This window comes from Pogona vitticeps, chromosome 2 (assembly GCF_051106095.1).
Source record: "Pogona vitticeps strain Pit_001003342236 chromosome 2, PviZW2.1, whole genome shotgun sequence".
Lineage (NCBI taxonomy): Eukaryota > Metazoa > Chordata > Lepidosauria > Squamata > Agamidae > Pogona > Pogona vitticeps.
In genome coordinates this window covers 13777319-13800193 of record NC_135784.1, presented here as the reverse complement: position 1 = coordinate 13800193, position 22875 = coordinate 13777319, and the positions used below count along the sequence as shown (strand labels likewise).

General features: G+C 42.5%; 2 protein-coding genes across 5 annotated transcripts in view; both read left to right on the top strand.

The window, feature by feature from the left end:
* Positions 1-221: 221 nt before the first annotated feature.
* LOC110070968 (uncharacterized) lies at positions 222-12783 on the top strand. Of its 4 annotated transcripts, none has more exons than XM_078387683.1 (4): positions 222-356; positions 3779-3843; positions 8938-9075; positions 9197-12783. In XM_078387683.1, the coding sequence occupies exons 3-4, from the start codon at positions 8985-8987 to the stop codon at positions 10990-10992; spliced, it is 1887 nt and encodes a 628-aa protein (XP_078243809.1). In that variant the 5' UTR covers positions 222-356; positions 3779-3843; positions 8938-8984; the 3' UTR covers positions 10993-12783. The 4 variants fall into 4 exon arrangements, with proteins under 4 accessions (XP_078243809.1, XP_078243810.1, XP_078243811.1 ...); XM_078387682.1 differs by having other exon boundaries at positions 224-1368; XM_078387684.1 differs by lacking the exon at positions 8938-9075.
* Positions 10974-22875, top strand: part of LOC110070969 (uncharacterized) — a 22798-nt gene continuing 10896 nt past the window's right edge. The window contains exon 1 of the mRNA XM_078387992.1: positions 10974-11056. Coding sequence (XP_078244118.1) covers positions 11044-11056 — 13 coding nt within the window. The 5' untranslated portion in view covers positions 10974-11043. The remainder of the gene's footprint in view (positions 11057-22875) is intronic.

Sequence of the window (22875 nt, the reverse complement as noted above, 5' to 3'; positions counted from 1 at the left end):
AAACACAATTGTTGTAAGCCGCCTTGAGTCCCTTTAAAGGAGAAAGGCAGGTTAAAAAGATTATGTATAAATAAATATATATTTTTAAAGTCCCCTTTAAATTAATGAGACAGTAATTTGACAAGTGCCAAAGGCGACCCTAACTTCTCAAACGGCTGTTAAACAGACAACCCTCTCGAAGCCACGCCCCCAGAGCCAACCGTCGTTCTCCCTGCAGGCGCGCGCGCGCCTCTCCGTCCGCCGGTTGCGTTCCCGCCCTCCTCACGCGCCGGGAGCGGCCGTTGGTCGGTTGGGCGCCTGAGGGGGGAAAAGAAAGAACAGGAGGCGGTTGAGCCTCCCGTTAAGAGGAAAGCGAGGTGAGGGGCGCGGTTGCTCCTTCTGCCGCCCAAGGTCTGGCCCCCGCCATACCCCTCAAAGTTACATTTCCTTTCCGTTCCTCTGAAGAGGAAAAAGGAGCCTCAGAGGAAGCGCCGTCTGCCTCCCCTGAAACGCCCTCCGGCTGTCGGTGGGGCTTCAGGGACCACGAAATGGAGGGTGTTGTTTTTTCAAAGTTGGGAGGCATGCAGGCAGAAGAAGAGCTCTCAGGGTGGGCAAACTGGGCTTCTTCTCCAAGCCCTCAGAAAGGAAGGGAAGGGCAGTGATGTTTTCCTTTAGTTTCCTGTGGACGAAGCCGAGGAAGGATCCTGGCACTCGCCATTGACAGGATTAGGAGCAACAGAAAGCCCCCTTTCTAGAGAGGGAGGAAATGGTGGCCTCTTTCGCCGGAAATGCTCCTTCCCCCAGCTAAGTCTTTCCTATACCGGAAGCGGGCAATGTGTATATAGGGATTTAAGAAAATTAAAATTTTTTGTGGACTACAGTTATTCTTCTAGGGCGGTGGTTAGGCCTTTGCGAAGGGTAGTCTAAAAAAGCAACGTTTTCGGAGAAGCTTTCTGGTGGGGTTGCATCCCGAGCTCCAAACCTGTCGTTTTTTAAAAAATACTACTACTCCCAGAATTCTCCGCCAGCAGAGTCAGTGACTGCGATGGTGGTTGTAGTCTGAAAACAGTTACGTCTCCGAACCGTGAACGTATCAAGAACTTGGAGACGTTATACTGGTGAACTAAAAACACCTGTAGTCGAGCCGGGTAGGGATTGTGGGATTTGTAGTAGGGAAACTGGGACTTTCCCGACTGTGTTTGCCCACTCCTGCCGGAAGAGACTCGGGCGTTGGCTTGGCCGGAAAGGAACGGCGTTACATTCCAGAGTGGGGGAACGAAGGTGGGCTGGAGGAGCCACGCCCTCCAGGGCGAAAGGAGCTCCTCTGCAAAGCGTTGTCCTCCTCTCTGGCAGAGCAAAGGCGTTACTTTTTCCTCCTGAGGAGAGTTGGTAAGGATCTCCTTGCAATCTATGTATTTTTTTTTCTTTTGTTGTGCTTTGAAAACGTTTTAATTCAGGGGCTGCTTTTAATGTGAACACCAATTTAATGGTTTCTAATGTCATAAGATTCATGGATTCACTTGCTGTACATCCCTTAAAACCCTTGCCCTGTTTAGGAGATAATTTGCTGCCATCAAGACTTCCCAAAGTTGGAACCCAGATATTTGTGCACTACAGTGCTCCCTGACCCCAATGGTTATGTTGCAAGAAAGTTCAGACACCCTGGATTTGTTCTCATGGGTGGATGGAGGAGTGAAACAAGGGAGTGAGGTCAAAATGTCCCACAGAGCTCTTTTATCATTACAGCCAAAAAGAGAGCACAGCCCAAAAGGTGTAGTTAACAAGTACAGTCTATGCAAGGCTAAGGAAGATTAAAGGGCTAAACCTAATTTCCTTTATCAGCTGTGCTGCCCAGGGGCTTCTGAGAATTGTAGTCTGTGGACTTCTGGGGCCCAAGGTTTTGGAACCCTTGCCCAACATGGAATCTCCTTTGGTGTATCATGACAAGGAAAGCAAAATGTGATGCTTATTGTATAATTTTTTTTAAAGAAGGAGAATTTCAGGACTGAAAAAAAATCTGAAATGCCATTAAGACCTAAATCAGCCTGGTGGCTATTATGTTCTTTCAATGCACAAAATAACTAGTGGTGACCCTATTAGGTCTTTCAAGGGATGTGAATTATTTTCAAGCTTTGATATTTAAGGGGTGCTTTTACAGATTCTGCACCCCACTGAGTTTCTGTGCTCTAGCAGGGGTTTGAAACTGGGTGTCTTGATTCCTCATCCACTACTGTATCCAGGACTACACCATACTCAGTTTCAGCTCAGCCTTTGCTACACTTTTATGGTGGGGGAACTGGATGTATTGTGAGAGTACCCATGTTATGCAGACATTTAGTAGAGGAGATGGGGTGGAAGGAACTTGTTGCACCCCAAAAGCTGGTCCATCTTGCTTGCCATGAGGCCCAAAGCATGAGAGCCCTTTGAAAGAAAGGTGATGCTCTGTGTGAACTTTTGTTCTGTTTGAAAAAGCCAGCTCTAAGCTATGATACAGCATCTAATCTGAAAGATGACTATTGTGGCAAAACACAGCCACTGGACCATGAAACAGATGAAACAGTTTTTGTGTCAGCCAAGGATTCTTCTCAGAGCCAGCTCTGACATTAGGCAGTGTGAGGAGCTGCCCCAGGTGGCAGATTCTCAGTGGTGGCCGCAGACTGTTGGAAGACAGTGGTGGGTGGCCTGTGACTTGTTCTCCAGAACCAGAGCTAGTCTGTTGCTTTCCAGTAAAGCTGAACCTACCCTCTCGTTGCCGGTGTTAAAAAGTTGAGCTACCAGTCCAGTTTGCTTCTGTGTAAGGAAAGGGAGTAGGCTGGCTGTATGAAAACGAATGCAGACCTCTTTCACACTAAAGAGTAGCATGCAAGAGGGTTTTCTGCAGGAGCATTGCATAACTTTTCCATCCTCATCCTGGCTCAAATTCTCGTGGGATATGCAAAATGTTTTTCAGTATGGCCCAAAGACCAAAATATTGATGTTGTTTGCCTTCCTTGCTTATCAGTTACAACCAAGTGCTTTTCATCCAAGGGAAGTTGTACCTAAGCAAGTGGAGTAATTTGTATTTTACTCTGAGCCCATCTACTTTCTCCTGATACACCTGTTTACCTTCACCGGGCCATGTCTGACATACATCCAGGACAAATAGCATTAGAAACACCAAGAGTAAAGGTGTCATTCAAGAGATATGTGTTTCTGAGCAACAGAATTGACAGGAAATATTTAGCCTGAATCAGCAATAAAACACTTGATATCTCTTGGTTTTCCCAACATTTGTTAGGCTTAATCAGTAAAAGCTTTCACGTGTGATCTTCTAGCTACTGATGTTAATTTTGGAAGGCCCTGAGGCCAGTTTTCATGGAATTGCAAAGGAAAGATGGGTATATCAGGTCTGATTCAGGCAAGAGTCAGACCTGATATACTTCAGGCTCACACTTGGAAAGGAGGTGGTGTCCATGTATGTATGTATATGTCTCTCTCTCTCTCTGTGTAAGTACATTTTGACTGGATTTTTTGGCTCTCTGACAATGCTGATCCCTTGTGGAGGAGGGGAGATGCTTGCAAAGTGTTCAGTGCTGTAATTCTTCCTTGTATTTTTACATCATGCATTTAAAAGTTGATTTGACAGCATAATATGCCCTGGTTGCCGTGGAGCCAAAATCCTAGTTACAGCTTTTTCCTTCATTTGTTTCTGTTTAAAATTTTATATCCTTTCAGTGCTGAGGTTTTGGTAGTTTTTCCCCTCCTTTTATTTCCACCTGGACTGATTTTTTTCCCATCTGAATTTCTTTGGATTGTGTAGGACTGATTCTGAATTGATCTTCTGCAGTCTTCTTCTGAATTTTGAGAATCTGCTCATCAAAATAGGTAATTGTATATTTCTTTCTCAGTCTTTTTGTACAACTGTTATCCTGTTACAAGCAAAGTGAGCTTGAACTAGAGAACTGATGGAAAATAAAGAGCAAAACCAGTGCCGTATACTGTAGCTGGCTGGATAGCTCAGTGGATTATCGTATTTTTCTGTGTATAAAATGACACTTTTCCCTTAAATAATTTGAGAAAAAATTGAGGGTGTTTTATACATGGAAGGCAGCTCTTTACCTCCGCCTTTTGCAAAAGCACGGGGCCTTAGCAAAAAGGAAGAGGAGGCGTCGCTCTTCCTTTTCGTTAAACTCCGTGCCCTCTCAAAAGATGAAGGGCAGCGGGGCTTAGCAAAAAGGAAGGGGAGGCATTGCTCCCTTTTTGCTAAGCTCCGTGTCTTTTCAAAAGGCAACGAAAAGTGGCAGTCACTTCGACAGCCACTTTCCTTGCCTTTTGCCAAGGCACGGGGCTTAGCAAAAAGAGAGCCCTTTGATCCCTGCTTTTTCTAATTTGGGGTTAGAAAAGGGGGTCGTCTTATACTTTGGGTCGTCTTATAAATGGAAAAATACGGTAGGTATCTGACTGCACAGCCAGAGGTTGGGAGTTCAATTCCCTACTTTGCCTCCTGTGAGAAAAGCCAGTGTGTATAGCCTTGGGCAAGTCCTAGAACGCACCCTGAAGGAGGGAATGGTAGAACACTTCTGAGTATTCTCTATCTGGAAAACTCTGAAAAAGAGTCACTGTAAGTTAGAATTGACTTGACAAAATATTATCGTTATAGTGTATGAATTACAGTATAAGTATATCTGATTGCTGTGTGACTTTTGTATTAGAGCCAACTTCATTTTATGTTTTAATCTTACATATCCAGAGACCTTTGGGTATTATGGGTGGCATATTAGTTAGTTAGTTACAAGTTCTAACAAGTTAGAATTTATTCCCTCGTAAAATAATTAAAGAACATTTTTGTATATTTCTGCTAAGACTGGCGGGGTGTGTGAGGCAGGGATGGTGGGTTTTATTAGTGCACTCCATCTTTGCCACATAATCTAAGCATTTTGTAATCAGCAAGCACTTTTCTCTTTCCCAAGTCTTGAAATAATACCTTTTCTAGACTATACTCCATTAGCCAGGCTGACCAGGGAATATCCAGACTTGTAATCAACCAAGTTCAGCTTCTATCACACCTATAAAAACATACAAACAAAAAGGAAGGGGAGGCTTTATTTTTCCTGAAACAGACTGACACAGGGGCTGTCCTGGGGGGGGGGTTGTTGTTTAGTTGTGTCCGAGTCTTTGTGTCCTGCGGGAATTCACTCCAAATCTTTAGAGTTATTAATGGATACCACTTTCATAGAAAAGTAAGCTTATTCAGGCATTTTATAATTGGGTGTCAGCATCCTCTGTCCATGAAGTTTCTCCATTATTGAGAATCCTGTTTTTTATTAGTGTATCTAATGAAGTGAAAAGCTTCAGTGCAAAGTGTGTCTCCTGTTTATTGTTTTCTTGTTGTTTCAACTTATATATTACCCGATAACGCTTCGAGCACTCTCTGGGCACTTTGCAGCATAATTATGCAAACAACACCCCCCCTCGTGAGCTGGGTAGTCATTTTGCCAACCTTGAAAGCTTGGAAGGCTGAGTCAGCTTTGTGAACCCAGCAGGATTGAATTTAGATTTGTGAGCAGAGTCTTGACTGCAGTACTGCAGTTTAACCACTTTGCCATTTCCTTTACCCCACATAGCAGAAGAGCAACAACAAAGAGGGTAGTGATAGGCTTGTTTCTTCTCCACACTTTCAAGATGAACCCCTAAATTAAAAGTCTGTGGAAGGAACATCAGGATTCTGTATTTAGGTTAGAGGCAAAGATCAGGTCCTATCTTTGTTAGCTTACAGGCAGATATTTACAAGGAGAAAACCTCATCAGAGTGAGTGAATATACCCATCCAGCTATGTACCGTGTTTCCCCGAAAATAAGGCAGGGTCTTATATTAATTTCTGCTCCAAAAATGCATTAGGGCTTATTTTCAGAGGATGTTTAATTTTTTTCATATACAACAATCTATATTCATTCAAATACAGTCATGTCATCTTCTTCTGGTGGCTGCACTAGGGTGGAGGGCAGGGTTTCACTTTAACTGGGGCTTATTTTTGGGGTAGGGCTTCTATTATGAGCATCCTGAACAATCATTCTAGGGCTTATTTTCGGGGAAACTATGTTTTTTTACCATAGGGCATACTATGGTTAGCTTACTGCGGTAGCAGTGACAGGCCAATATTAATTAAGCAGCATTCCTTGCCTGTCTAGCCATTTCCCCTTAACTTGATCTATTAGTTATTTCTACTTTGTACTTTTGTTTTCCTTGCAATTCCTTTTTTGCAAACCAGATTGCAGTTCGTATAAGAGAAAAAAGTTATGAGGCACAGAATATAGAAAGAACTTTTGGATGCACATGATAATAGAGATGTTCAAATACACATAATACCTTTCCACACCTGAGAAGGGCCAGCTACTCTTTCTTAGCAGTGGCACTAATAGCAGAGGCCAAATGCTAAAAGAAAATTAGAATACAAAGTCTTAGGGTTGTGTTCCAAGCTTTGGAAAGCTCTCTCATCACAGCAGTGGAATAGGTAGACTTCTTGGAGCACCAGGTCACCACCTTTTTTAGTCGCCCCAGTGAACATTTATTTGATGTTAGGATTGGGAATTTGAAGACACACCCTTGCCCAGCAGGCTGAGGCAAAGAGACAGTCCCAAAAGCAGCAAAACCAGGGAGCTGGAAAGGGGACAGATTGTGTTTGTCTTCAATGTGGAAGGAACTGTCACTCTCGAATTGGCCTTCTCAGCCACACTAGACGGTGTTCCAAGTCCTCCATACAGAGGATGTTACCATAGTCTCTCAAGACTGAAGGTTTGCCTACAGAAAAGGACGGGGAAGTCTGATGGCCCTATGAGAAAGGATGCACTTTATCTGCTTGGGATTTCTTTATTTTAATATTGTTTATATCCCACTGATATCAGATAGTCTCAAAGTGGGATAAAACAACAGCAATGTCACCACTGAGGGGCTACAGTCAAGAAAACCCTCTCTTCCTAATCTCCACAGTGTGTGTTGCTCTGAACCATGGGCCACAGAGATGGCCTCCCCCAAGCAAATCTTAATGATGGTGCAAATAAATAGAGAGGTACTCCCTCGAAAGATCCAGGTGACCCAAGCCATTTAGGACATTGTAAATAATTGTCAGCACCATGAACTGAGATAGGAAAGGTATGAGTGGCCGGCGCATTTCTTGAAGAACTGGCATCTTATACATTGGGAAGAAACACCTTTCAGAGCTACATCTGTCACCTGTTGAACTCGCTGCACGATCAGCATCATTTTCAAGGGCTGCCCCGCATGGAGGGCACAGAGCAGGTCAAATGATGATTTCAGTATTGCTGTAACATCCAAAAGTCTTACAGATGTAAAGAAAATTGTATACTAAAATACATAAAAATGTATGAAAGCTGAACTTAAATTCTAGGGATATACTTAAGTCAAATATATAAGAACAAGATGCCTTTTAAGAGTAAAAAAGAACAGTGGAAATGTTTTTAAATTACTTTATAAAAATCAAAAATCTATTAAGGCAGAGAATACATCTCTAGAACATATTTAAAAATAAAATCATGACTTTTAATGCCTTCAAGCTTTTAAGATTTCTTGCAAATGCATAGAAAAATATCAGGGTTCTTAAATTGAGAACATATAAAATGAAAAGCATTACTTAGTCTCTAAGCATGTTAATAACACACATATATACACACACAGAGACTGACAGACAGAAAAAATATTTCTTAAAAACTCACCCAGATGGGCCATGAAAATCTATGAGGGAGATTTCATGATGATTTTCTCCTTTGATGTCTGGTGCATGAAGGGGCGTGGACCTGTTATAATGTGATGAATGTCTATATGTTGTGTGTGCCATATAATCACATATTTCTAATTGTTCACATCTCTTCAATCTATAAATTGCTCTATGCTTATTCAGGTTTTTCCATAATGAGAAAAACCTGAATAAGCAATAATTTATGAATGAGCATTTATAATGTAATATCTCATTTACATTGCTGCTTCTTATATTTCTGGGTTGGAAACAAAATTCTTATATAGGGAATATTGAAGGAAGAATTCCTGACTAATGATTTCGTAAGCTAGGAAAGCCTGTAATTCATATACAGTGGTGCCTCGCTTGACAAGCATAATTTGTTCTGTTGAAATCACTGTTAAGCAAAATCCTTGTCAAGTGAAACAAAGAAGCCCATTGAAATGCATTGAAACCGGTTCAATATGTTCCAATGGGCTAAATACCTCAGCGTCCAGCGAAGATCCTCCATAGGGGCGGCCATTTTCGATAAGGCGAGGAATCAGTCCTAAAACACAGTGGGGAGCTATTTTAGAGCCGCCGATCAGCTGTTTAAAAATTGTTGTCTAGTGAAAAATTGGTTCCCGAAGCATTGATCATCGTCAAGCAAAATTTCCCTATCTAAACATCGCAAAAGTGATCGCAAAAAGTTCATCGTCAAGCGGTTTCATTGTTTAACGAGGTAATCGTTAAGCGAGGCACCACTGTATTTGCTTTTTCCAAAAAGATGGCACAATTGGATTACAAATGATATTTCAACTCTGCGTTGTTACATTTATCTCTTCATATGAATCAAGTGACCTTACTTTGGTCAGTGAATTGCCTAATTATTTTATGCAAGAGGTATTGTTTTGAAAGCAACAAAGTTCAACTTGCACTTTTAAAATTTGTTTCACTTTTAAAGTGCTGTTTTTTTCCTTACACCCCCCCCAGTAATTTTACTATTTTACGAACTCTCTTAAACATACACGTTTTCAAACATTGAGTGGGGAAGAGACACCGTAATTAAGAGGATGCTCTTGTGGCCCCGTAGGGAGAGAGAGATTGGAAGCTAGATTAACAGAAGGACCTCTCATTGAAACATGCCTCTTGCCGCCCTACAACTGTCCATTACAGAGATCTAGAGTGATGTGTAAACATTTCATGAAGGCTGTGAAGCAACCCATGTTTCTAACCATGGATCTCAACAGGATTTTTCCAGCATGGAAGACAAACATTTCCTCACAGAAGGTCACACATGTTATATCAGGAAGAGAAGTGGAATGGCTTGGTTTTCTTCAGCATATTAATTGGTGACAGAATCGGCCGCCCCACTGATGTTTGTGAAGGTGGGTCCTCCCAGAGCTGGATTTTAATCTGCATCCTCTCTGGCAGTTCATAGGGGTTTGTTACTTGATTCAAAATTGGGTTTTTCCTGCTCAGTTTAGTTCTGTCTTTTTATTTCCACAGGAAAAATGTCAGAGAGAAGAAAGAAAACAGGAGGACTTCATATGCCAGAGGAAAGCGGTGAATATTCAGATACAAAGGAGGGTTTTGAAAATCAAGAAGAAATGAAGAAGCTTGGAGGAAATCAAGTAGATGAGAAGATGGAAGAATCCATTTCTTGTCTAGAGAACGTCCATCAGAAAACATGCAAAGAAGAGCATTTCCCTGAGGGTGGGGAAATCTTTTCTCATAAATCAGCACTTGATCACCATGGGAAGATTTACAAAGAGGAGAAACGGCTTACATGCGTTGAATGCAGAAAGACTTTCAATCAATCTGCAAAGCTTACTGAACATCTCGATATCCACATAGGCAAGAAACCATTTGAATGCAAGGAGTGTGGGAAAACTTTCAAGTGGAAAAGATCCCTTATTTGCCATCAAAGCGTACATACAGAACAGAAGCCCTTCGAATGCCTGGAGTGTGGGAAAACCTTTGGATTGAGAGCACATCTTACAACCCATGAAAGAATTCACTCAGGGGAGAAGCCGTTTAAATGTCTGGAATGTGGAAAAAGCTTCAGTCAATCTACAAACCTTGCTACACATCAAAGGACCCACACAGGCGAGAAACCATTTGAATGCCTGGAGTGTGGGAAAACCTTTGGACTGAGAACACATCTTACAACCCATGAAAGAATTCATTCTGGAGAAAAGCCGTTCAAATGCCTGGAGTGTGGAAAGAGTTTCAATCAGTCTGGAAGCTTTGCTAGGCATTACAGGACCCATACGGGTGAGAAGCCATTTGAATGCCTGGAGTGTGGGAAAAGCTTTAGACTGAAAGAAAGTCTTACTACCCATGAAAGAATTCACTCAGGAGAGAATCCATTTACATGTGTAGAGTGTGGAAAGAGTTTCAGTCAACGTGTGAGCCTTGTTAAACACCTTACTACTCACACAGATGAGAAACCATTTAAATGCCTGGAGTGTGGGAAAATCTTTAGACTAAAAGAACATCTTGCTACCCATAAAAGAATTCACTCAGTGGAGAAGTCAGTTAAATGTCTGGAGTGCGGAAAGAGTTTCAGTCGACATGCAGACTTTGTTACACACCACAGAATCCACACAGGCAAGAAGCCATTTGAATGCCCCGAGTGTGGGAAGACCTTTGGACTGAGAGGACATCTTACAACCCATGAAAGAATTCACTCAGGGGAGAAGCCATTTGAATGTCTGGAGTGTGGGAAAAGCTTCAGTCAGCGTGCACACCTTGCTAAACATTTCAATACCCACACAGGTGAGAAACCATTTCAGTGCCTGGAGTGTGGAAAGCGTTTCAGTGAACGTGCAAACCTTGCTAAACACCATAGAACCCACACAGGCGAGAAGCCCTTTGAATGCCTTGAGTGTGGGAAAACCTTTAGACTGAGAGCACATCTTACAAGCCATGAAAGAATCCACTCAGGGGAGAAGCCATTTACATGCCTGGAGTGTGGAAAGGGTTTTGGTTGGTCTGCAAACCTTGCTAGACATCAGAGGACTCACACGGGCGAGAAGCCCTTTGAATGCCTGGAGTGTGGGAAAACCTTTAGACTGAGAGAAAGTCTTACTACCCATGGAAGAATTCATTCAGGGGAGAAGCCGTTTACATGCCTGGAGTGTGGGAAGAGTTTCAGTCGACAGGCAGACTTTGCTACACACCACAGGACCCACACAGGCGAGAAGCCGTTTGAATGCCTGGCATGCGGGAAGACCTTTAGGTTGAAAGGACATCTTACAACCCATGAAAGAATTCACTCAGGAGAGAAGCCACTTAAATGACAGAAGTTTGGAAAGATTCTCCATCAGAAAGAAGCCCTTTCTTTGCATCATATGATACAAAGAGGTGAGAAACTACTTGAATGCCAAGAGCATGGGAAGACGTTCAGAAAACAAGGTGCTCTAGCCTGCCCATTCAGAATGTGGAGAAATCCTATGAATGTCTGGAATGTGGAAAGAATGTGCAAAGAATTCACAGTGGGAAAAACCCTACAAATGGATTTCATTACTTTTTGTCAGAATAGTCATAACCGTAATTATCTTGTGTTGTCAAGTCAGTTCTAATTTACGGTAACCCATTCCAGAGTAGAAAGAACATCCTTCCCAGACGGACCACAGTGAAGACTGCACTGGTCTTGCCCCTGATGCACTTTCATGATCTGAAGGGTGCAGTGCTTACTGGGAGCTGCCAGGATTCCCTGAAAGAACCACATTGGTCAGAAAATATGGCAACATACTTCCACTGTGTTCCCAGTCAGGGGGCCACAAACAGGACTTTCAATGTGATGGCGGAAGGGACCATGGCAAATCCTTATTATAGGCTGATTAAGGTTGCCTTCTCTTGTTGAAGTGAGGAATCTTGCATCAAGTAAACTTTAAAATACGGGTTATTTTCTGTGCAAAAGAAGCTGTGTAGATTTATGGAGCATAGATATCCTCCAACCATGTAACTTAATATCAGTAACCATAGTACAATGAAATTCCAAGGGTCTTGTCTGTTCAAGGTGATTCTGGTAGGACCTAGAATTCTGAGACTTCATCAGTGAGAATAAGTAGTTTTTTATGCTGCTTTTGTGTCTTCCTTGACCCAAATTAAGTACATGCTGTTGCACAGCTCTGCATTAATAGTGGGGGTGTTGTCATTAACAGCAGCAAATCACCACTGATTAAAGGGTTCATTGGTGATTTCAGGGTGCTTGTGACTTTGTTGCATTGTGTATCTGTCACATTCACCCTGAAAATATCTGGAAGATATGGACTCCTTAATACCCGCCCCCCCCAAGGATCACATGTTTTATGTTTACCTGGTCAGGAGGCATATTTTGATAAGGAATTCCACATATTGACTGCAAGATGAATGATTTCGCAATTCTGCTTTGTGGCTGAATTATCTTCAGACCATGGCTTTTTTGTTTTTCTTTTTATCTCTCTCCTTTTCATCTCTGCTTCTTCTCTCCCATTGGTAACATTTCAGGAGAAAGCAAGAGTGGAGAGTTGGTGTGAATTTCTATAGGATAAAAAGATCCAGTGCCATGAGTATCGGACTTGGGCTCAGGAGATCTGGCTTCAAATACCCGTTTCGCCATGGAAGCTCTCTGGGGTGGAGAATAGCAATCAGAAACTACTTCTTGAACACCTTGCATAACTAAAAACTTATTAGACTCACACTAAATTGGAAATGACGTGACACAGGACAACCATAACAAAAAGAGTGAAGAAATTAAAAGCCATTAATTCTATTCCATTTCTCCATTGCTTCTTTTTCCTTTTAGAAATTTCTTGTTTGCAACTTGGGGCAAGACTGCTAAAAGGCTAGAAACATAACGAGATTTAACAAGAGGACAAGTGGAAGCTTAGGAGGAAATCTGGTATTTTAGAAAGAGAACTCTGATTAATTTCCCTAGTGTTTTAAAAAATAGTCCTATGTTGCTGTAATCAATTTTTCATTAAATCATTGCATGTTATCTGAAATGTACTCTTTTTGCTGCGAGCATTGTCATTTTTGCATCTTGAGTCTCTATTGCATAGAATAATTTTTTTAAATCTAAATAAACCTTTCAGCTTTATTACGTATGTTAATAGCCTTTGGCCATCTCTAAGTACAGCGTGGGCTAAACGGAGAACTCCATTTTTACAGGTGTGTCCACCAAATTTCTGTGGGACAGACAGCTATGAGACTGCACAGGACAATGTTCATTCTATCTAATGCGTTATACCAATTATATTAAAGAGTAGGATTCCAAAGGATCTCCTGTATGGAGAATTAGTGCAGGGAAAGCGCCCCAGAGGGAGACCACAACTGCGATACAAGGACATCTGCAAGCGAGATCTGAAGGCCTTAGGAATAGACCTCAACAGATGGGAAAACCTGACATCTGAGCGTTCAGCCTGGAGGCAGGCACTGCACCACGGCCTCTCCCAATTCGAAGAGACCCTCGCCCAGCAGGCCGAGGCAAAGAGGAAGTCACAAAAGCAGCAAAATCAGGGAGCCAGACAGGGGACAGATTGGATTTGTCTTCAGTGTGGAAGGGACTGTCACTCTCGAATTGGCCTTCTCAGCCACACTAGACGCTGTTCCAAATTCTCCATACAGAGCACATTACCATAGTCTCTCGAGACTGAAGGATGCCTATGATGAAGAGACTACTATTATCCAAAGAGAAGTTTTCTTTTAAAAGATGGTATGAACTGGACCACTGCATTCATTAATAACAATACAGAGAGTGCTGGAATCTTCCTAAGTGATAGTCATTGAAATGGTAGAAATTATAGTCATTTCACTTCCTGTGTCCTTCCATTTTGTGCTATAATAAATGTTTTTTTTTAATGTTAAAATCACTATGACAATTGAAAACAAACATAAGAATGACAAAGAATACAGCAATGATGGGCAGAACATCAGAGGGCATATCTGTCCAGAGGGGCAAAAACTTTGGAACCAGAACAACAAACATTTCTAACTCGCCAGTGAAGTACAATCTGAGAGATGGCTATTTGAGCTTCAGTGGGCAAGGGTGTAGCCACTGAGCAGGCCCTGCTCCACACTTTCTCACTGAGGATTCTGGTTCACCGGGGCATGACAAACTAATGCTTTAGAGTGTTCCACCCTGCATTAAAAAAACTCTCCTGAGTGGTGGAATGCCCCCACCCTGATCTTTTCCTTCCCCCCTTTTTTTTTTGCTTTTGCTTTTTGAAAAATCTGAATGTGCAAGAAATGATTTCAGTCAGGGAGAGAGGAAGACTGGCCCCTGTATCTTTTCAATGTGGCAGTTCTGCATTTGAAGGTTTGCTGGAGGGCACAAATCCTTTTGAATGTATCCTGTATTTGAAGAGCCATCCAGCAGTCAATCTCTGATTTAAAGATCATGGATCGTCAGAAAGAGGGAGAACAAGGTCCTTGAAGCTGCCAGTTCCTAATAATGCGAGATGGGCAGGAGAGCCTGTTGGTCTGGGGCCAAAACTCCAGAGGCTTAATAAGGCTCTGGCCTCAAGAAAACTTCTTAGAGTCTGGTTGAATGTGAAGCTTGGCAAGAGCACTCTGTTTGAAAGACAAGCCTTGAAACTAGGGACACTAATTATAGAGCACCTCATCATGACTGCTTCCATTCCTCCCACTTAAATAGCAAAGTAAGAGAGTTAGATGTGGGGAGAAAACAACATGAGAGAGTTCTTAGTGATTATAATATAGTATATTGGATATGGCTATACATATACATCTGTATAAGGCAACATACATTTGGCATAACAACTTTCAGAGCAATAATGACATACAGTGGGGTCTCTACTTAAGAACGTCCCTACTTAAGAACAATCCAACTTAAGAACAGCTCCATTTGCTAAATTTTGCTTCTACTTGAGAACAGAAATCCAAGATAACAGGAAAAAAACCTTTCTTGCTCTTTTTTTAACCTTAGGTCATCTTAGGTTAAAAAAAATTCTCCCCCTAGTGGTAGAGTACGTATTAACCAGCTTTGCATTAGTTCCTATGGGAACTAATGCCTCAATGTACGAACGCACCTCTACATAACAAAAAAAACAGCCAGAACGGATTAATTGGTTTTCAGTCCATTCCTATGGGAAATTTTGCTTCAACTTAAGAACGTTTCAACTTAAGAACACCATTCCAAAACGGATTAAGTTCTTAAGTAGAGGTTCCACTGTAGTTTCTATGGACGGAAAAGAGCAGATACGGATTAAATGGTTTTCAATGCATTCCTATGGGAAATGCAGATTCAACATAAGAACTTTTCGACTTGAGAACCACCTTCCAATACGGATTAAGTTCTTAAGTAGAGACCCCACTGTAGAAGCAAAATGACCACCAGACTTACTGCTGAGTGGCAAAAGCCTGTTCTGTTGGTTGTTGTGGGTTTTTTGGGCTCTTTGGCCGTGTTCTGAAGGTTGCCCTTCCTAACGTTTTGCCAGTCTCTGTGGCCGGCATCTTCAGAGGACAGCACTCTGTGCTCTGGTGCAGTTGGCTTGGGAGTGCAGTATTTGTGGCTGTGAGATGGGCTGTATGTTCTGTCTTTGTTACATTTATAGCCAGAACAACCAATCACATTTCATCATTTACAGCTGGTCTTGCTTAACAATCAAGCATTACATCAGCTTGTTACACCTGTATGCTGTTAGTCATTACCTTGGCTTTTACTCTACATTTGTGACTCTGCACTTCATTACAGTATTAAAATTTAACTCCCTGTTCACCAAAAGAACAAAATCCTGACAGAGCCAAGAGGCATACAGGTCTCCTGTTTTCAAGATTTGCTCAGGTGGAGGATCTGTTCCTCTAAAAGAACCAGGTTCAGTATAGGTCATTTCAACATTTCCCCCTCTATCTGGATTATCTAAGAGTTATGTGAAATTTGCAGTGCCTTTTCCCATGCTTTTCACAACATGGCTTATTTGGTTCCAAGCTTTGTATTGGAAGCTTGGTGGGGTATACTACTACAAAGCTTTTCTTCATAGGGGGTTTTCAGATCAGTGAGATTGATAGGCTCCATAAAGGAAGCCACAGGTTTGAGTTGACAAAAGCTGGAGGTCCCTCATTCATACGGTTACCATGGATTGGAGCGTGGTTCTTGTTTTTTTGGGTTTTTTTTCCTCTGCAGATGCTTGGACTCAATCAGCTTGGGGTCACTTCCAGTTGTAAAAATCTGCGAGTCTCTGTGCACACTTCTGAACAGAATTCTCCAAAACTTTTCCTGATTCAATGATATATGTTATACTCCCCTCGTTTCTCTTCTGACTAGAGAGTGGAGGTCATGATGGCTGTTTTGACTTTGGATGCCAGAACTCTGGGGGTGTCTTGTGGTGCTTCCAGATCAGGCAGCGCCCATGTTCTTAAGCCAAGAGGTTCTTCCCCTTCCTTCTATTCCCTTTTATTGTTACCTTGAATGACCATCTGTAACAATCTGATTTTTTTATTATGCAACCCAAATCATAAAGTCATAAAATAATTGAGTTGCAAGGAGCCTATAAAGCCATCAAGGCCAACCCTCTGCTCAAAGCAGAAATCCAAGTCAAAGCAGATCTGAGAGATGGTAGTCCAATTTTCTCTTGAATGCCTCCAGTGTTGGAGCACTCACCACTGCTTTAAGTAATTGGCTCTATTTTTGTACTGCTCTAACAGTAGGAACTTCTTCCTGATACTCATCCTAAATCTGGTTTCCTGAAGCTATAGCTCATTATTATGTGTCCTGCACACTGGGATGATTCAGAACAGATCCTGCTCTTATCTTCTCTATGACTTTCAAACTAAAAATGCTATCATATCTCCCCTCAGTCTTCTCTTCTTAAGGCTAAACATGCCCGGCTCTTAATTGCTCCAGTTTGTTGGCATCCTTTTAGAGTGCTGTGTCCAGAACTGGACAAACTACTCGAGGTGAGGCCTGACCAGTATGGAGTGGAGGAGGACTAGTTCCTGCTGGGATTTGGAGGCTATTTGTCTGTTAATGCAGCCTAAAATAGCATTGGTGTTTTTTTGCAGCCCCATTGTACCTCTTCCAAGACTCTTCTCATTTATAGTACAGTATTACTGAGCCAAGTATGCCCCATATTGTAACTCTGTATTTAGTTTCTATGTCTTTAGTTTCTAATACTATGTATTTAGTTTCTGTCTCCCCCATAGAACTTTGAACTTACCCCAGTTAAATTTCATTCTGTTTTTCCAACAGTGCTTAAAGCTCTCCAAATATTTTTAAATTTTGTTCGATTTCTGTCGTCGTCGTTTAGTCGTGCCCATGGACTCATGCTTCTCATGAGATGGCCAGAGTTTTGGAGCCTCAGCTTCAGGATCTGTCCTTCCAGAGAGGATTGATTTCCTTCAGAATGGATCGGTTTGATCTCCTTGCAGTCCAGGGGACTCTCAAGAGTCTCCTCCAGCACCACAATTCATAAGCATCAATTCTTCTTTATGGTCCAGCTCTAATTTCCATACATTGCTACTGGAAAAGCCATAGCTTCGACTATGCAGACCTTTGTCAGCAAGGTGATGTCTCTGCTTTTTACGATGCTGTCTAGGTTTCTCATCACTTTGCTCCCAAGAAGCAGGCATCTTTTAATTTCGTGGCTGCTGTCACCATCTGAAGTGATCAGGGAGCCCAAGAAAGTAAAATCTATCACTGCTTCTGTGTCTTCCCTTTCTATCTGCCAGGAGGTGATGGGATCAGTGGCCATGATCTTAGCTTTTTTGATGTGAAATCCCTGTTAGGGTTGCTATAAGTTCCAACTTGACGGCACAGAACAACAACAGCAAGCACACCTTATTTTGGTGTCTGATCAATTGCCTCTTGGATGCTTGTTTAAGAGCTTTCAGTGAAGGGGTCTGTGTGTGTTGGGGAAGCTGAGAGCAAGGCCACCAGGAGGCCAGCCTCCATTAGGAGCCTGGACTCCTGAGCAGGGTCACCCAAGGTGGAACAGTCGCAGCAGAGGCATCAGACTAAGATGCATCCACCCATTTAAAGGCAGCTCTTGGGCAATAGTGGGAACTAAAAGTGACACCGGCAGAAGAGGCAAAATCAATGAAAAGGAACTGTTGTTCGCACTGGGCAGTAGAGCAGATGAGAACGGTTAGCTCCTGCTGAACCACTTGTCCAAAGACACCTGCTTCTTTCTTTTCGTCGTAATTAAGGTTTTTTTTGGGTGTGTGTGTGTGACCATGCAGAATGGATAGCAATTTCAGTCTCCAAAAATCTTCCAGGAAAAAAAATCTTAAAAGATTAGTTGCCGGTCACAGCAGAATTCAAGGAAAGTAAAATAAAGATGATTTCCCATAATCATACCTTGAGTGCCACATACTGTAAAGTTTTTCTAGACGAAAGATCTTGGCATTTGTCTCTGAAAGGGTTAAAAGCAACAAATATCGAGGTTCCTAGAGAAGGTCGAAACGCGGAGGAGGCGGTGACTTTTTCACCGGATATTCTGCACCCCGTAAGTCCCTCCTCTTTTCTGCTTTAGGGGTGGGAATATAAACGGGGGCTTTTTTCTAGACAATGATTCCCATATTCCTTCAAGTGGTGGTTAGAAATTTGGGAGTGGTCAATAAAAAAGTAACTTTTCCAAGCTTTGTGACGGAAGCATATCCAGGGGTAGAAAGTCCTCCTTCTTCCGAAATACTACAATTCCCAGAATCCACAGCCTTCAGTGCAGTGACTGGGATGGCGGGAATTGTAGTCTAAAATAGTTACGGATCCAAACCGTGAAAAAGACCAGTGGTTCTTAACCTTTGTTACTCGGATGCTTTTGAACTGCAACTCCCAGAAACCCCAGTCAGGACAGCTGGTGGTGAAGGCTTCTGGGAGTTGCAATCCAAAACTCCTGAGTAACCCAAGGTTAAGAACCAGTGAAAAAGACGAATCAAGAACGTGGAGACCTTTTGATTGTTGAACAGAATACCGGTGGTCGCCCTGGCTGGGCATTCTGGGAGTTGTAGTAGGTGGGGGGAAAAAACCTTTCCAAGCCTCTCCAACCTGTGGGTAGCGTGTTTGCCCATCCCTGCCAGTGGGAGTCAGGTGGCAGCTTGGCCTGAAAGGAACGGGCGTTACATTCCTGAGAGGGAACGAAGCTGGGCTGGGCTGAAGGAGCGTCAACCTTCAGAACAAAGGCAGCTCCTCTGAGCAAAGGCGTTACTTACTCCTAGCGTTACTTCCTCCTCCCTGATGAGATCTGGTAAGGATCCCCTTGCTGTTCTCTCTCTCTTTTTCATTTGAAATTATTTTTTCTTTTACTTGAACAATTGCTTTTAATGTGAACACCTATTTCTAAATTGTTGCTTAATTTCCTAAACGCTTGAGATTTTTCTTGTTAAAAAAAAGCTGTATCTGTCTCAATTCATATCGACACCTCTGTGGTTCTGCCTTGTTGGGATACAAAGAAAATGAATCAAGGAACGCAAAGAGCCAACTAGCAGCCAGGAGGGTGAAAGTTCATTTTGGGGATTCCTCCCAGGGCAATAGCTAGTGTCTTTCTCTCTTCCTTTCTTCAGAGCTAAGAAGATAGTCAGGTAAGAGATATAAAGGAAAAGACTACAGATCTGTTGATCAGGCCGCTGTAATCATCATCATCATTTGGTACCTAGTTACTTCTGATTCATGGAGACCTTTTCCAGGGTTTTCTAGGTAGAGAAGACTTAGAAGCGGTTTCCCATTCTCTTCGCCTTTGGATGCCCTCGGACTGTGCACAGCTTGCCCAAGGCCACCCAGTCTGGCTCTTCTCTCGAGGAGGCCCAGTGGAGAACAGAACTGCCGAGCTCCGGCTCCGCAGCCATACCCCTAAACCGCTGAGCTATCCGGCCATCAGTACATCTCTTATAATACAGAATCTCTTAATGTACAATGGTAGATTTCTCAAAATCCTTAAGGCTTCCTCAGATAGTTTGGGATTACAGCTCTCAAACCCCAAAACCCAGTGGGGGTGCCAGCTGAATTTTTGGGGAGATGTAACTGAGTACCTCCGAGTCTGCAAGTTTGGGGTCTGGTTTGTCATGTCACGACAAGGATAGCAAAATTTACTATTAATTGTACATACTCTTTTTAAAAATTATTTTAAAAAACTAAACACATTAGCATAAAAATTACATTCTATTTACATACATTACTTACAAAAATAATAACACAAAACTTAGTGCTCCTTTGACCCTGGGGATCATTATATCTTACTTATTACCTCCTTATACCAGACATTCAATCCATCATTCAACTGTCCCCATATCCCTTCCCAAAATACATATACTCTTGGTTCAGCTTTTTTCCTTTCCCTTGACTCAATACAGCATTTATAAACTAATTCCCATATCTCATTAAATCTATTTGTCTTTAATTCTCCTTTTTTTTGAACTTAATTTCCTAAGTCAATTTATCATCAGTATTCCAAATTTTGTCATACCATCCATGCAATTGGAAAACCAAGTTTTACTTCCAATTTTTTCTTTGCAATGAGCAGTCATGCTACTGTTAACATATTCATTGGCAACTCTTTTTTTACTTATATCATCATTTTCTATTAAAAATAATATTGGTATATTTGGTGACATTTCAGTATTCTCTAAAAAGCAAGGATGGGAGAAATTCAGGGATTCTCTTCCTGAAATTTAAGAGCCAAGTTAGCCTGCTGGTTGTTATGTTCTATGAAGTAATATCTGACTAATAGTGACCGTATCAGGACCTTCAAGGGAAGTTTTACAAGTTATGTACCCCACCGCAGTGCCTAGTAGGGATTTGAGCCCATGTCTCCTGAGTCCTCATTCACCACTATCCACTATACCATTCTGTTGAGTCTAGAGAGGGGAGCTTTGTATTTGTCTCCCGGGGGAGATGAATACAAAACTCGCCAACACAGCTGGCTGGCCCAATTGGACCCTGCCCCAAATCAGGTGTCACCATGCATGGCGGACATCATTGAAAATGCACCAGTCATGGCAGTAGCCTGGCTGGCCACTCCAGTGAGGGGGTGGGATGATAAGCCTCCCTGCTCAGCTGCTGAATGGCCGTCCGAACAGGGAATCAGGGCAGTACCAACTAGGCCACTGCTGTGATTGGTGCGCTTTCAGTGATGCCTGCCGCACACAGTGTGTGGTAAGTGGGTGCCCGGTTCGGGGGTGGGGGAGAGGGTTCAATCCGGCTGGCCATCTGTGCCAGCAAGCTTTGTATTCCTCTTCCCTGGCAGACGAAGATGAAGGCCCATGTCTAGTTGAGATTCCTCCTTTGCTACACTTTTATACAGTGGGGACATGAAAAATACAGTGGTGCCTCGCTTAACGAGCACCTCGGTTAACGACGAATCCGCATAGCGACGGATTTTTGCGATCGCAAAAGCGATTGCATTGCGATGTTTTTAATGGTAAAAAATCGCTTTGCGATGATTGGTAAGCTGTTTTGCTTACCAATTTTCGCATAGCAATGTTTTTAAAAACAGCTGATTGGCAGTTCCAAAATGGCCGCCGAAAAAAATGGCCGCCCGCTGTGTTTTCGCGCTGATTCCTCGCATACCGGGCAGCGAAAATGGCGGCTATATGGAGGATTTTCGCTTAAAGGTGAATTTTAAGCCCATAGGAACACATTAAATGGGGTTTAATTGCATTCCTATGGGCTTTTTCTTTTCGCATAGCGATGAATCCGGATAGCGACGATTTTTCCGGAACGGATTATCGTCGCTATGCAGGACACCACTGTAATGGGGTACCCCCATATACAGTAGGGGACATGATATATCATGGAGTACCTCCATGTTATGCAGATATTCAGTGGAGGAGATGGGTTAGAAGGAGCTTCTTTTACCCCAAGAAAGCAGAGCTGGTCTGTCCCACTTGCTATGAAGCCCTAAAGCATGAGGGATGTTTGAAAGAAAGATGATGCTCTATGTGAACTTTTGTTCTGCCTGAAAGACATTTCTAAACTATGATACCAAAGCTTATGTGTGAGAAAAGTATGGGCCAAAACCAGGAACTAGGCCATGAAACTGTTCAGCCAGTGTTAGCATCTGACAAGAATTCAGCTCAGAGGTGGCCTTCACACTGGGCACAGTAAACCGTTGTTCTAGGTGGTAGATGCTGAGGGGTGGCAGCAAACCTTTAGAAAACAGAAGTGGGTGATCCATGGCTTATCCTCCAGAACCAAAGCTAGCCTCTTGCTTTCCTGCGAGGCTGAACATAAACACTCATTGCCAGGTTTAAACAAAAGTTCTAGTTCGCTTTTGTCTATGGGAGAGGGAATAGGGTGGCCACATGAAAAAGACCACAGAGCTCCCGTGCGTTAAATAATATGCAGGAGGGTATTTTTGCAGGAGCTTTGTGTGCTGTGCCAGCTAGAACCCCCTAACATTGTCTCTTCCACCCAGCCACTGAAAGGAAAAACAGGCTCTACAGTTATTTGGGGCGAGGTCAGGTAGCTGCACAAGGGGTACCTGCAATGCATTTTGAAAGGTGTTTGGCACTGTCAGTGCTACTGAGTCCCTGTGGAGAAGAGGCGACAATGGCAAGGTATTCAGTGAAGTCATTCTTCCTTATATTATTTCCACATCATGAATTTAAAAGTAGATTTTAAGGGCAAAATTTGTTTTCCGTTGAAAATGTTATCTCCTTTCAGTTCTCAGGTTTTGGTAGTTGTTTTTATATTTTTCTTTTACTTCCACCAGGCCTCCTATTTTTTCCATCTGACTTTCTCTGGATCCTGTACAAGATTGATTCTGGATCGATCTTCTGCCACTTTCTTCTGAATCCACAGAAATCTGCTCCTTCAAAATAGGTAACTGTGTGTCTTTTTCCTACAATCTTTCAGCACAACTGCTATCCATTCAAATTCATTTTGAAGAGGATTCCAAGTTAGAATAAGGTGCCACATAAAACAGTTAAATTGAGTGTGTGTGTGTGTGTATGCACTCTAAGACTGGTTTGTGGTTTCATTGGGCTTTGCCCTCGTGAGCTAAACATTTGGCAATCTGCACGTACTTTCTGCTTCCCTAAATCCTGGAACAGTTCCTTTTCTAGACTACAACCCTAGGAGGAAAGCTGGCCGGATGATGTCAAGACTTGTAATCAACTGAGATCAGTTTCCTCCTTGCCTCCAAAAACCTCTAGTTTCACTTCCGAGCTGCTCTAAAAAGAGTTAAAGAGAGAAGGATCCAGGGAGAAACATAGCTTGGAAAATACTTACCATCATTACCTGCAAG